Source organism: Chenopodium album, chromosome 13, assembly GCF_948465745.1.
Source record: "Chenopodium album chromosome 13, dcCheAlbu1.1, whole genome shotgun sequence".
Classification (NCBI taxonomy): domain Eukaryota; kingdom Viridiplantae; phylum Streptophyta; class Magnoliopsida; order Caryophyllales; family Amaranthaceae; genus Chenopodium; species Chenopodium album.
The window spans coordinates 34,730,460-34,745,222 of NC_137846.1; the positions used below are offsets into that span (position 1 = coordinate 34,730,460).

General features: G+C 34.1%; 1 protein-coding gene across 1 annotated transcript; it reads right to left on the reverse strand.

Moving 5' to 3' along the window:
• Nucleotides 1-397: 397 nt before the first annotated feature.
• On the reverse strand, nucleotides 398-14,218 carry LOC145576588 (AUGMIN subunit 6-like). Its single transcript, XM_081634315.1, has 13 exons — nucleotides 13,964-14,218; nucleotides 13,813-13,869; nucleotides 13,641-13,735; nucleotides 9,618-9,768; nucleotides 9,372-9,497; nucleotides 9,134-9,290; nucleotides 7,581-7,641; nucleotides 7,201-7,501; nucleotides 6,949-7,071; nucleotides 3,762-3,917; nucleotides 3,418-3,661; nucleotides 2,829-3,302; nucleotides 398-1,228 (listed from the first exon to the last, which is right to left on the reverse strand). The coding sequence occupies exons 1-13, from the start codon at nucleotides 14,177-14,179 to the stop codon at nucleotides 1,188-1,190; spliced, it is 2,202 nt and encodes a 733-aa protein (XP_081490441.1). The 5' UTR covers nucleotides 14,180-14,218; the 3' UTR covers nucleotides 398-1,187.
• Nucleotides 14,219-14,763: the final 545 nt, after the last annotated feature.

Consider the following 14,763-nt stretch of genomic DNA (forward strand, 5'->3'; position numbering starts at 1 on the left):
ATGTGCTCATGCATAATTCATTCATATTATTCTTTCACAACTTCCGTCATCAATTTAATCTATCAATATATAACGACTTCTTATTATATAAAGTATATGTTAGAAGATGAGGGGCTTTATTGCCAGCCAAAAAATAAATAAAAAAACATTGTACACAAAAGCTTCTTTTTTGGCAGTGGTTCATTGTGGGCTCGTCAAAAAATAAATCAATTTACATCTTGACGTTGTGTTGTAAAATCATTCTCAACAAAGATTATATTACAGACATACTCAAATATGCTTACTAAGAGAAGCAAAATGAAGAACTATATAGCAATGACCATTAATGTAATTGCAGACACCTTCTTGCCATCTTCAACATAACCCATGTTTGTTTAAACTAGCATCAGCAAAAGTGTAATAGGACACAGACTCCATTACAGTTACATTTCTAAACAAATGTTATACAATATAATTCATACACAAGAAAAATTTGAACCGTTCCAAGTAATATAATTATGCAACAGAATGGTGTACAAACATCATATAGACACAAACAGCAACCCAAAGCCAAGGCATCAACCACAGTGAAGAATATGTTCTGAAACCAATAAACAGCCTAACTTTGATGATGTCCAGCTGCCTTATATCATCAAACCCCAAAGTTTCCACCCCAAAGGTAATCCATTATGAACATCCTTACAAAAATACAAAATATGGCACCCTCAGAATTCTGAAACCAAATGCAAGATATACCGCAAAACAAACAGATCATATAGCTCGCTCCATGTCTAGTCCATCTGCAAAACTTCAGTCAAACAAAAGCTAAACAACTATGCTGCATGATGGAAGATATCTCTAAACAATCCTCAGTGTCAAACCAACAATTAAAAGATATATCTGAATATGTTGCACCAGCTACCAGCTACAACTGTTAGGCTTTTACAACCATGTAACATGTTATGTCAAAATTAACTAGGCTGACCCTATTGTTCCTTTGGTTTGCTTTATCGGGGTCATATTGATTAGCACTATAGGCAGACTTTGGGTTCTAATGAAACTTACATTCCCGCATCTGTGGATTCATATCTTCACTAATTAGCATAATGTGCAGAAAAAAGTATTATCAACACTTCAACCGAACAGCATTCAGATATAGGGATGAAACGACAGCATATTGCAGAACCACAAAACAGGATGACACCCATTTAATGATCCATCAAAGCAGCATCTGTTTCCGAAAGCGGTGCTGCATTGAATAACATGATCTCAAATTGTTAGAGGGTTTCTGGTACCAAGAGAGCATTTTTCGCACCGTAGAGATAGAAAAGACAAGTTTATATATGCTACAATAGAGATAATAATGGGAAAATTTGTCAATTACTGCCTCAAATAAAGGTACTTAAGTCAATTACTACCCCGAAAAAACAAAATTGTTAACTACAACCTCAAAAGTCAAATATGTTGTTAATTGCTACCCTTAAAAGTGATTAAGTTGTACAATTACTCTCTTCAACCATTTTCCGACAAATTAGCCTCATTATGATGCCACTTATTATTTTAAATATATCATTTTAATCCCATTTTGTGACCTCTAAATCACTTTATTAGTTGGAAAGCGTAATTTATGACTTCACTTATTAGCCGAACATGTATTTAATGGCACTTTAGTCCCAATTTAACTATTTATCAATCGTTTTCCCCTTAGCTTTCATATAAATAGATTTAAAGTGATAAGTGACATCATAATTAGGCTAATTCGCCGAAAAATGGCTACAGGTAATAATCGTACAATTAATCACTTTAAAGGTGATAATTAGCAATTTTTATTTTTAAGAGTAGTAATTGACAAATTTCGTACAATCTACAATCAGAAACCTTAAGAAACGAACTTATATCATCACCTCCACCCTCACCACCCCACCCTCTCCCAAACTCCATCCCCCACTCCTCCCACGGGGGGAAGGAAAATAAAGGCCAAAACCCCTTCTATATATGAAGTATTATGCAATGTGACCTAAATTGATGAAGCCTTAAGGAACTTGATAACATGATATATAGGGTTGGGATCCAATGAGAAAGATGAGAAGGATAAATGTGCATATTTTCTTCATTAGATGTGCAAATTTGATTTTTGAGCTCATAAAAAATTTCAGTATTCTGGAAAGAACAGAAATTGTGCACATTATGTACAAATTTTATGCACATCAAATTTGTGTTGATTGTTTTTGCATATTTGATTCAAAATATATGCACATTTAGTATAAAAATTATACACATAAAATACTTCTCATTTTTAAGGAGCTTCTCAATTGACCTTAAATCATAAATTACGTCTTTCAGTTGATAAATTATTCAATAGGTCATCAAAATAAATGACAAGGGTAGTAATCTTTCAAATTAATTACTTTTAAAGGCAGTAATTAACAACTTTTATTTTTAGGGTAGTAATTGACAAGACGCTATTTTTAAGGTAGTAATTGATAAATTTTCCAATATAATAAGAGACTGTTGTAGAGGATAATTTAGGTGACCCGTAATTGATACAAAAAGAAGGTTCATCAAGTGTCAAAAGTTCCAACAATTTTCTCAGCCAAAATGATGAGAAACTTTAGTAGCATGTAGACTTAAAAATTGAAGATTGCTCATATACACAAAAGGGTATGGCATTAATCATTAGAAGACGTACAACTTCCTTTGAGGCATGTATTGCACATACTAACTGAACAAAGTACATACATTTATGAACATATGAAACATACCATTGATACCGGGAAATATATTTGAATAGGAGAAAATCATTAGGAAGAACAATGAAGCAAAGCTTTCAGCAAACCAAAAATACATACCTAGTAAATCTTCATATGCATCTGCTAGCAATGATGTTTCCACAAGTAAAGGTGGAGAGAAGACTTGATCAGGCGCCTCATCAAGGTCATAAAAAGATGTTTGCGATTCAGAAGCTGCATAATTTGAACAGGAAGCAGATAGAAACCCATTTACTCGATCATACTCTGAAAGTGAATCAAACTCATTAAAAGCATCTGATACTTCATCAAACTTTTTGCCTCCACAATTGTCAACAATAGAATTCCCAAGTAACAAGGACGCGGCTTCAGACAAAAATCGGTTATTCCTAACTGAAGATCCCCTCTGTTCGACACCCACAGAAGGAATTCCAGCAGTTGAAAGAGGAACAAAGAAGTGTTCTGAACCGTCTTCTGAGTGGCTATCACGTGATGATTCATAATCACATGATTTTGTAGCCAAAGCTGCTTCTCGGACTGACCGCTTATACTTCTGGACATATAAAGACTCTGAGTCTGCAGAAGTGAATTATTCAGATATAGGCCATATTAGATAGCAGAAATCAAAAACAGAAACAACAATATAAAAAAAAAATAGATAAATAAATAAAATAAAAGACTTGCTGCAAACCTTGTGGCAGAATATCTATTGCATTATTCAAAAAAGCACTATCAATACTCTTCCTTTCAGATAAATTATCTCCATGGTTGACAGGAGAAGTAAAACTTTTTTGTAAATTTCCCCCTCTCACTGTTGAGTTTGGCGTCAGATTGAACAATGGAGGAAGCTTTAAAGTAGGGCTTGCAACTGCCTTCTCAAGTTGAACATTGGATATTTTTGACGTAACTTCAGCAGTATCATCACTTTTACCAATCTTAATAAAGAAAAAGTACAAAGAATCAAACATTAAAACATCTAAGCTTATATCAGCTTCTTTAACATATAATGGGAAACCAAAACAAAATTACCATTACCTTCCCACTGCTTTGAGCTTGCATAGGCAAACTAGACTGGCCAGGACATTTATTCATTAAAGGAAGGCTGGAAGAAACAGTGTTAACTTCTTCTGTGAGTTCTTCTATCGAATTTTGAATAGCAGGCGCAACTTCCTTAAGTTGATTTATTAAAACCTGACAATCATGGTACCTTAATTTAAATATCTTACTTTAATATTACCAGATATCCAACAAAATGAACAGAACAACTAGGTCAACTTTTTTTGCGACGATGAATCCAAGTCACAACCCTATAAGAGATAAATGAGTCTTTATCTGAAAAACAATAATACACTTTCTTCTAAATGCAAACTAAGAAAATGGGATGGCATGATTTTAGCTAAGAAAATGGGATGCATGCTTATTATACAAACAGGGGGCTATATAACTAAAGCAGGATTGACAAGAATAGTGTATTACTCGTAACATTAAGTCATTAACTAATACCAAATCTCAAGTCATCTTTATCTTTATCGCCTTCTCTCAAAGACTAGGTACCACCCTATTCGGATGGAGGCTAAAAACAACCATGTCAAATTGGTAAACTGAAGAGACCCCTTCATTCTTGCAAATATGACTTTGCCAAAATTGGGTATACCCTTTAATTGAAATGTTCTCGCAGAGAAAAGATCTCTAGTCACAGTTGGTCATTGAAATGTTCTCACATAGAAATGATCTCGCCACAGTGGTCAAAATTATAATTATCATTACTGTTCTATAGTATTTGAGTATTTATGAGTCAATGCTTTATAAAACGGAAAAATAGAAACGTTTCTAGTTAAATATTCACAACTAGAAATTAGGCAGAGATAAACCTTCTTGATACAATACTTGACTTGAGCATGGAGATCAAGGGAACTTCTGTAGTAAGAACATATATACAAACTCTTTGGATGCAAAAATAAAAATATATACCACTGTCGGTTAATTGGTATATTTTAATGCTTATCCACTAAGTGGGTCTGTTTTCTAATATTATAGGCCGGCTAAAACTTAAAAAAGAGATTTCGTAAGAGTGCTTGAATCCATTTGACAAGAGATGGGTTGCAGCTTATTGTTTAGAACGGTATTTCAAAATTCTCAATGAGTTTCATGAAAAGGAAGCCATGGAAAAGGTTTATATGCCACATTGCCACTTTTTAAAATCCCAATCACAAGCACATTTTACAAGTCTGTCCAACAGAGGCAAAGTCAATAAGCTAAATGGTGGGTGAATCTAAGGAGGCACACTTAGCACTTTATTTACAAAAATTGAATGCATCTTTCCAAATTTAAAACTAATTAACCAAGCTTGTATCTCTATTCAAGTTGCGTTTCAAAGAATTTTCATGGTAACTTATAAGCTCCAATGGTCTGACTCAAAATCACTTCAATATTTAGAGACAAAATGTCCAATGGTGACTCCATAATTCCATTTTGACATACTCCTTTCACCATCATACCCATAGTACTCCAAAATATTTACACATTTTCACTCTCTCTTACTTTATCTGACACCACCCACCTTCTCTCTCTCTCTCTCTCTCTCTCTCTCTCTCTCATATACGCATACACACACACACACACTCAAAGTTTATCTTACACCCACAACCTTTTTACTTTTTCTTACACCCCGTCATCTTTTTCAAAGTTTTCATAAACTAGGTATCTGGAATAAGCAAGTCAAACAAATAAAAAAGTATAGGTAGTACACTGTACATAAACAATTTCCATTTTGTAGAAAGAGAGCTATTTTAAAAAGTTCTCAAATTTATTAAGTGTTCTTACTAATCCTAACATATCCAATGGAGGGCTTCTTTCGACATAAATCTTGGTTCCCTATTTGAGTCCTCCATTGGAGAAGCTCAATGTTTTTACTTTTTCTCATCCTTCGTTTCTTTTTAGTTGACACTTATTTTGACTTTGGACACTATTTACACTTTTTTATTTTTTATTTTTTTTTATTTATACTTTAAAAATAAAGTAATTGGTGGTCTTGTTAGATTTATCTAAATGTATAAATATAAGCCTTTAATTTTAAATTTTTGACAATTGAAGATATTTATGTTTGAAATCATACAATAGCAAACTTGCCTAAAGAAATGTGTCAACTAAAATAAACCAATAAATACATATAAAACTAAAAAAAAGTATTAAAATTGAGAAAGAAAATAGTGTTGATGTGATGGAGAGAGTAACGTTAACATGAATGGAAAATGAGGAAATAAATATTACCTTTTAGTTGACACGTATTCTTTTTTGGGAAGTTTTTTTTTAAGTTGACACATTTCTATTTTGGACATATTTTCTATTATGAATGGTCAATTGTACCCTTACCTCTCTCCTGCTCATATCTAATTATTAGACCAATCTCTCTCCTCTCTGTATCACCTGGCCCAATAAACAGACCACCCACATGGCCAAATACTAGTATCATACCTCATCACCATCACCACCACTCGTCAGTCGTCACCTCTTTCTCTTTTCTCCCTCCGCCTTGAACACATCAAAAACCCTCAAATCATCGAACCCACTAGATTAAGATCTCTATTTCATCAATCATGTCATTGGCGGGACTAGTAATTTCATCCCCACATAACAAACTAACAAAGTGTAGATATGGGATTCTTTGATTCAACTTTTTTAATTGAATTACTTGAACTTTGATTGCAGCATCATATTCGTCATCCTTCGTCATCGTCGTCTACTTCTTCTAGTACGGAGTATTTGAGAATTGAGATCTAAAGCCCCTAAAGGTAGTAGCAGTTATTGGGCTGTGAATGCTTTCGAATTTTTTAGATAATTATTAAGGTTGAGTAATTTTGTGTGTTTTATGTGATGAAGGTAGTGATGAAGGTGAGGCGGTGCCGGAGAAGTACGTCTGGCCGATCTCGGTGGTGGCGTTGGTGGTGGTGGAGTAGAATTAGTAGATAACTAGATATAGGTGTGGAGTTGGTGTGGGCTGGTGGTGGCTCATATGGCTGGGGAATAGATGGAGGAAGGAAAGGGAAGGTTAAGGGTATTATTGTCTTTCACATGTCTATCTCACTTCTCCTAAATATGTGTACCTAAATCAAACGTGTCAACTAAATGGAAACGGAGGAAGTAGATTAGAGGGGAAAGAAAAAGTGGAAACTTTAATTTGGACCGAGTTACCAAATTACTAACAGGCCCATGAATACTACACCTGTATACTGGCCAAGTGCTGTCGATGTTCAACCAGGGTTATTGCCAAACATTCAGCGTGACCAGTTCCACCAACTTGTGTGCTTCGAAGAATTTCTGGACCCTCTCCATCATTAGCTTTTGCCTGCAGCATACAATATAGTTAGAAAATACCCAATAATAGTCATACCAAATGTTCAAAGACAAATTTTACCAAGATTGACATTTTTTATCGTAAAGTTAATGTAAGACAACATTAAATTAAAAAGTATACCAATTGAAGTGATTGCTTATGGATTCGTTGTAAAGCATGTGTCCAGCGCCTAAGAATCTCCGCAACATCAACAGTGGGATTCCCTCTTCCACTTCTGTCGTCCACTCGGTTTTCTTCATTTGTTTGTGAATGGGAAGAATCCACACTTGTTCTTGGCATGTCTCTGTTCAAATTGGTAGATGACCCATCAACCAGCTCTTTCTCATCTGGATGAGCCGTAGCTTGGTCACCAAGCTTCCCTAACAAGACCTGTGAGCTTTGATCCACACCAGCAAGTAAAGCTGAACCAGAGATGCGATACCTAAATAACTCATAAATCAGTGTAATTCTTCAGACACTAGAGGACCTAATCAATAATGATTGCAAAGAACCAAATATACCTGTGCTCTCGATGGGCTATTAGATCTTCTATAGGCCCTGAAGCAAGTACTTCATGCTGACCTAACGACAGTAACAATGTTATAACATCAAGCGTGTTGTTTATTTTATTTTTTTGGGTGAAAATTTAAAATCAATTGTTCTTGACACAGCAGATCAATTTTTTTATTTAAATGCAGCATAAAAGGTGATTAAGATATAGCAGAACATTACCACCATCGAAGTTATGTAAACCTCATAGAACTTGCTAAAGCCAATAATTTTTAAGAGTCATAAATATTTGAGAGTTGAAAAGAAAATATTTGAAATTAGACAGACATGAAAAGATGCAGCACTAGCATAAGGTAACATAGCACATTATTGATTAAAGCGAAAAGATATTAGCCATCAAGATGATTTCTGTTCTAATATTGCTATGCGGATAAAATCATAGATTTAAAAACCGAGAACTGAAAGCATTAACTGACATAGAAGAAGGAAATATGAAGTGGCCTCGCAGGCGTGCAGGCATTTGGGGGTGGGGGTATTATGTCCCAAGGAAAGCACATTAATAGCATATGACAAATTGAATTCCCCGTGAGCTATGCAACATGAACATGCTGCTACCGATTAATGCTTCTAGTGAGCAATATATTATATCAATATAAATCAGAGTCGTGTTTTTAATTGAAATTTATGTACACCTGTTAAGAACCACAAATTTTTTAAAAAAATAGTCCACTTCCATACAAGGAGAAGACTAATGGAGTACTTTTTATTCCAGCCACTTTGAAGGTATGGCATGGGCTTAATGCTTAGAAGAGAGCAATTATATCAAAACTGAATTAAATTAGTAACAAGTGCATATTAGTAATTCTTACTTACTTATAAATATTAGCATACAAACATCATTTAGAAATTGTTGTAGAAAGAGTAAGGTGTGTTCTGTCAAATAAGTTACAGGGTTAATCACATCTAATCAGGGCTAATCGGGTCCTATCAGGTGTACGTATAACATGAAAATCAGGTCTAATTAAGTCCAATAAGATAAATTCAGGTCAACAGAACAAGCCCTTAATCAATATCACACAAAAGATTCGGAGGGCTTAATTCTACTGACTACTTCCTCCGTTCCTTAAATATTGCAACATGGGGATGGGACACGAATTTTAAGAAGAGGAGAGAGGAATAAACCATGTGCTGAGGAGAGAGAAAGAGTGAAAACATGTGCAAATAGGCAAATTTTGCAATATTTGTGAAACTTCCTAAAATGGTAATTGTTGCAATATTTATGGAACGGAGGAAGTATTTTATATACAGAATATAATATGATCTTAGACAGGACATCATGTTATAAAATGTTTTCCTTCTGCAAAGCTAAATCAACAATTTAACAAGAATTCAATATTTGTCTAGAAATACAGAAGTCTTATTTCCAAGGGAACACAAGATAGTTTTTGTGTAAGGGAAATATATTTGACGATAAGCCATGTAAATCTCAATTCAAGCATAGCAAAAGACATATAAAGAAGCAGATACAGAAATTAGATGAAAAATTCACAGTAGCTCCACTTACTCTTACGAGATAATAAGGACTCCCATAATCGAGTAGCCTTAGAGACCAAATGAGAACTTTGACTTGAACCAGAAGCACGTTCATCCCATATTTCAGCCTCCATCTTGGCTTTGTTTCTCAAATCCTGAAGCTTTTCAAGCTCTTGTTGCAGATAGGCCTAAACCAGCAAATTGAAAGAAAATGAGTTTTTGTAATTTTAAGATGGCCTCCAAGTGTTTCATATAATAGAAATTGATACCTCTTCTGCGCAGAGACCCCGATACTCTGCTGTCATCTCATGAGCCAAACCTGACCACATCACCTGCCTCTGGACAGCAGTTTCTGCATTTTTCAGGAATCGCTGTCGTTCAAGAGCTATCCTGGCCTAATGAAATGAGGGGTGTCATATCCACCACTCAGGTAAATTACATATTCGCTTACACCAACGAATATCCTAGGCACTAGAGTTAAGCATGACAGAAAAGCATATATATTACAAAGATACCTTGGTTACAGGAAGTAGTGCAGCAGCATGAGAAAATGCCACATCAGTTAGGGAACTGGGCAATGCATTAGAAGCAACGTCAGCTGGAAAAGTTCGTCGATGAACCTCACGTAAAGCATGCAAAGAAAGTTGCCATAATAGTTCAACGAATCTGAAATCATACACAAAGCCAAAAAAAATAATGATAAATAAATAAATAAATTCAGTTATCTATTAACTGAAGGGCATAACTGAGAACAGACCAAGAAGAGTCTCCACCACCCTGACATAAAAAAAAAATTAAAAAAAAAAAAAAAAAAAAAAAAAGGCACTAGGAAAATAGCACAAAACAATAGTGCCCTTTTCTGCATCATAAAAATACAAAGCCGTGCAATACTAGGAGGCAAGGAGGGTTTCAAGTTTAAGTCCAAAACTTCTTAAACCAAATATATCAAATTTGTAAGGAACTGCACACAATTCAAATAATAGATCCTTAAGAAGTGTAAATTGAGATAAGAGCAAAGAATTTTTGGCAAACAATTCTCTAAGCATGCAGAGAAAGTTGCCATAGCAGTTTGCTAAAGCAGCAATTACTGCAAAAAATCCATACTCCACCAATTGAAGAGCTTAGACAAACCAAATAAGTTTCCAACCCAATCAGAAAAAAGCAAGTTATAAGGTGCAAATCCACTAGATACTATGGAATTGATGATTATATACAGGAAAATTCTAACAAACAAGGAACATAGCTATGATTTGTAGATCTTTATACTCTACGTTTCCATTTTGAAAAAAAAAAAAGTCTGACGGAGCAAGTACAAAAGGGTGTACGCCTATTTACAAGAGGGGGGGATGTAATAGTAAATGGGCTACATTAATTGAAGTTTGCTAATTTCTAATACCCTTTTGTTATTATCACATGTACCCCTCAATAATAACTCAAAGCAAGATTTTAAAGTTGATTAAAAAGAGATTAGTTAGGAAGGTTTTTCTGCCAAGGTGACCCAAAATTATAGTCCAACATTAAAAATAACAAAGCCTCTACACATCTTTGTTACTAATTATACCATTTCTCCATCGTTAGATCAATTAATTAAGGAACATACCACTTCTCCATTGCTAGATCTATGCACCACGCATCTAAGGACTCCTACATCAAAATCTCTAACGATTGGGAAAATTAATTTAGCAAAAGATGTAGACATGAGAGGATATTACAATGTCAAGGTTGCGAAATCCTTGAAAGTGTTAGGGTATTTGCTAGGTGTTCGGTCCTCTGTTATGAACGAATGAACGCTTGTATATATAGATGCAAAATTAGAGTTTACAAGTCATCAAGCTCCGCCGCTTATGAGGATGTTGCACGTAGACCTCAAGGTCACACGCAACACCTACATGCAAGGATGAAACTCGTGCTCAAAGCATCTATCGTTTTATATATTTATTTATTTTTATCCGAGATCTTTTTTTTTGTTGTTGAAAAGAGCTTGAAGCTGATGGTGTTGATACTTCTTTCTTAGTTGTAAGCTTATTATTTTGCTACTTTTCAATTTCCTAAATCGAGTGTTCTGGCAGTAACATAGCTGCATATAAAGAAAGAGTCCCATATCAATAAGGGCCGTTGGATTTCATAGCTTAATAAGAAGGGTCAATGGGTACATGATTTACAGATTTCGTTGGCTATACAGATTGAAGCTGATATAAATCTTATTTTCCTGTTATTAATTGTTACTGTCTTTTTCTTAATCACAATTTTGCTTGCTTAAACTCCGCTAGTGCGCTAGTGGGTTTTCCGCTGGAGGAGGGTTACGGTAGGCCAGTGATAGCCAATGTAAACTTTGTCACATCGTTTGACATGAGCCACAATGATTGAGAGTAGTACTATGATAGGTGACCTCCTAGGAAGTCAAGTCCTCATGTTAGTTCATGTAGCTGACCCCACTTATGAGATTAAGGCGTTCAAGAAGAAGATCTTTTTTTCATTTATTGTATATTCTAAGATCTATATGCGAGTGACCTAACATTCACAGTTGCGCTTGACATTTATGTGCAACCTTGATTCCACACACAAGCATAAAGCAAGGTGATGTATTTAAACAAGCTTTTATACATTATTAACGGCAATATGTGGTAGTGTATTCTAAGCCTAATTAATAAACAGAGTTGGTTCGTCTAGGGATAAATAATCTATTTAGGCTTAAACGGGTTTCAAATAATCTCTACCTTCACATTCCATAGTTCATAGAAACATAGTGTCGATCCAGTTCGAAGAAGTAAATTCATGTCTCATCATCGCAATATCTGTTAGGTTAGAGGCCAAAAACAAAAGTCTACGTTGCATAATAGACTTAACACTATCTCAATTCTTATTGATTGCCAATGCCACCCCTTTATGAATTAGCTAAAGTTCTCCCATGAAGACTATTTGTACTCTGATTTTCTTAAAAGCTTGGGATCCTTTCCTCTTCATTGTTTCTGAATAATCAACATGATTGAAACACCATTAAGGAACTTCCATGTTGTGATACCCAAAACAGTGAGAGAAATGCTACAAATGAACTTATCTCAAAACTTGACAAGAAGGTTAGAGCTATAAGAAGAGGTGTACAGAATTTGGTAGATTGCTAATTGAAGTTACTACACCCCTAAAGAGACACCTACTAACATACACATCCTAAAGCAATATAAACAAAATTAATTGCATCTGAACTATGTTTTTTCGAGTAAAATTTTTAAACATCACAAATTTACCTTGACAAGAAATCTATTCAAGTAAAGGCATTGTTGTCAAAGGATATTTTTACATTCCATAGCTCAAATTTTTATAAAAATTGAGATATAATAAAATGATGTCCTCAAAGTAGAAAAATAATCACCAAGCAATGCGAAGAATCTTCATCTAACCACTCGGAGGAAAACCATAACAAACCAAGGTTGCGCAAGTGTACAATCTCAATGCTTTAACAAAAAGTATTTGAAGCAACTTGATGCAAGATTATAAATGTAGCATTTTGGTTAGTTCTAATATACAGAGCACTATCTTATTAATGTGGGTCTGATGTTCGATTCTTACATTGTCAACTAGACAATATTGTGATTTAATCTTGATTATTTCCATAAAAAGTAAAAAATTATAAAGATTACATAATAGCACCAATCTAAATAAGGGATGACAAGAGGTCTTCGTGGAAAAATAAACAAGCTAAACAAATCAGGTTTTAATCATTGTTACTTAACAAAGTACAAAGTATATAATTGTGCACATCCTATATTAAACTCCTGGATACACCGATGCCACTCGAGCAACCATTTACTATGGTAAGTTGCATGATAAAGTGTTCATTTGGAGGTGTACGAATCATATTCTAAGTTCAAACCACACAAAACACTATATCCATAAAAGCACACCTTATTCTTGGTGCTTTTGAGCACTCCAATAAGTAAGGGCAAACCAATACTCCCAATGCACAACCAGCTCCTCCTATTATAGCGTATAATCTCACATTGTACAAAGTAAGCAAGAACGACACAATTGCAGCTTGACTCAATAAACAACTTCTAGTGAGAGCTAGCCTTTGCTTTATTACATTAAAACTTACATAATGTTAGAATCTGGAAAAAAGCCTTTCAAATGAAATTGGTGACTAGAAGAACAAAGAAAATGAGTAGGCAAGAAAGAAGAACATAAACTATCATCTTATTAAAAAGGATTGAACCCATTGCCTCTGATTCAAATTCAACATTTTACTATCTAGAGTCTCTTACTTTTGTGCTTTGTAGAGATTTTAAAACAAATAAATCAAAAAACTGAAAGTGACAGGATAATTCAACCTATACTTTAAATTTTCGGTTCATTTTTTTGAAAAACCACAAATTAAACACTGATGTAAGTACCATTAATCCGAAATTGTGATTCGTACTGTAATGATCATTTTCTCCCAAAAACACATTTACAAGAGCAAAATTCAAAAAAAAAAAAAAATAAATAAATAAATAAATAAAATAAAAAAATTGGAAAAGTATGAAAAAGAATTGGCCACCAACCTGGGTCCACAACATGTTGCAAGAGACGAAACCCTTGAATTACTCCTGGGAAGTGCACCTTGAGATTCAAGTTCACTAATAATCCCTTGAACAACCTGTGAAACAATTCCCATCATTCACAATTCCAAATCAAAACAAATAAATAAATAAATAAAAAACTAGAATCAACCACCTTACGAAAATCGCGAGACTGAGCAGAATCGAAAATCGGCCAAACCTTGTCAAAATCCTAACAAAACAAAACAAAATTAGGCGAAATTAAGAAGTAATAATAAAGTTAAAAAAAAGAGGAAGATTGATTGATTGAATGATTGATTTAGAACCTTGGCAGATTGAGCAGGACCTCGGAGAGAAGAAAGGATGAAGTAGAGAAGTTGTTCGCCAAGTTTAGGATTGGAATGCCGGAAAAGGCCAACACGAGGAGTAGTGTTGGAAGGAGCAAGACCGATGATGGATGGATCGAGGCCTAAGAGCAAACAGTTAGTGTACATTGCGCTTTCTAGCTCTATTTCTCTCTCTTTCTCTCTGTCCATCGTCATTTACCCCTCTCTCTCCTCTCTGTTAGTGTTGATTTTGAATTTTGGGAATTTGTTTTGAGTTTTTCAAAAATTTAAGGAGCTTGGGACACGATCAAATTTAAATAATAACCATGTGTCCTTGTCACACCATGGTACCATCTAAATTGCACGTAATATAATATCATTAATATATAAATCCGATCTCGCTGTCAGGTCATGAGATATTGATACTTGACATTTTAATTTTTCAATGTCGAGTCATATAGGAGATAACTATGTATTATTGTGACATATATAATGTTAAGCAAGTGAATTTTGGATAAACTTTTTAAGATAAAAATGTTGTATAAAGTTTTATTATCAATAGAATTCTAATATTTCATATATACAAAATTAATCATAAATTTTAATAAGTATATTATAACACAATACTATTTCCATCATAAAATTCCTTTTAAAAAGTTCTTTAAAATGAGATCCATTTATAATATATGTTAATTTAAAAAAATTGAAAATCATTTTAAATAAGTTTTAATCAAAAAAATAAATTTAGTTTGATAAAAATACTTTCAGTTCATTAGAAATAATTTAATGCAATAAAAAAA

Coding starts and splice junctions, on each gene's coding strand:
- LOC145576588 (XM_081634315.1), bottom strand. CDS start 14,179: ATGACGATGGACAGAGAGAAAGAGAGAGAAATAGAGCTAGAAAGCGCA. Junction 3,918..6,948: donor AGCACTTGGCCAGTATACAG/GTGTAGTATTCA, acceptor CATGATTGTCAG/GTTTTAATAAATCAACTTAA. Junction 3,662..3,761: donor AAGCTCAAAGCAGTGGGAAG/GTAATGGTAATT, acceptor TTCTTTATTAAG/ATTGGTAAAAGTGATGATAC.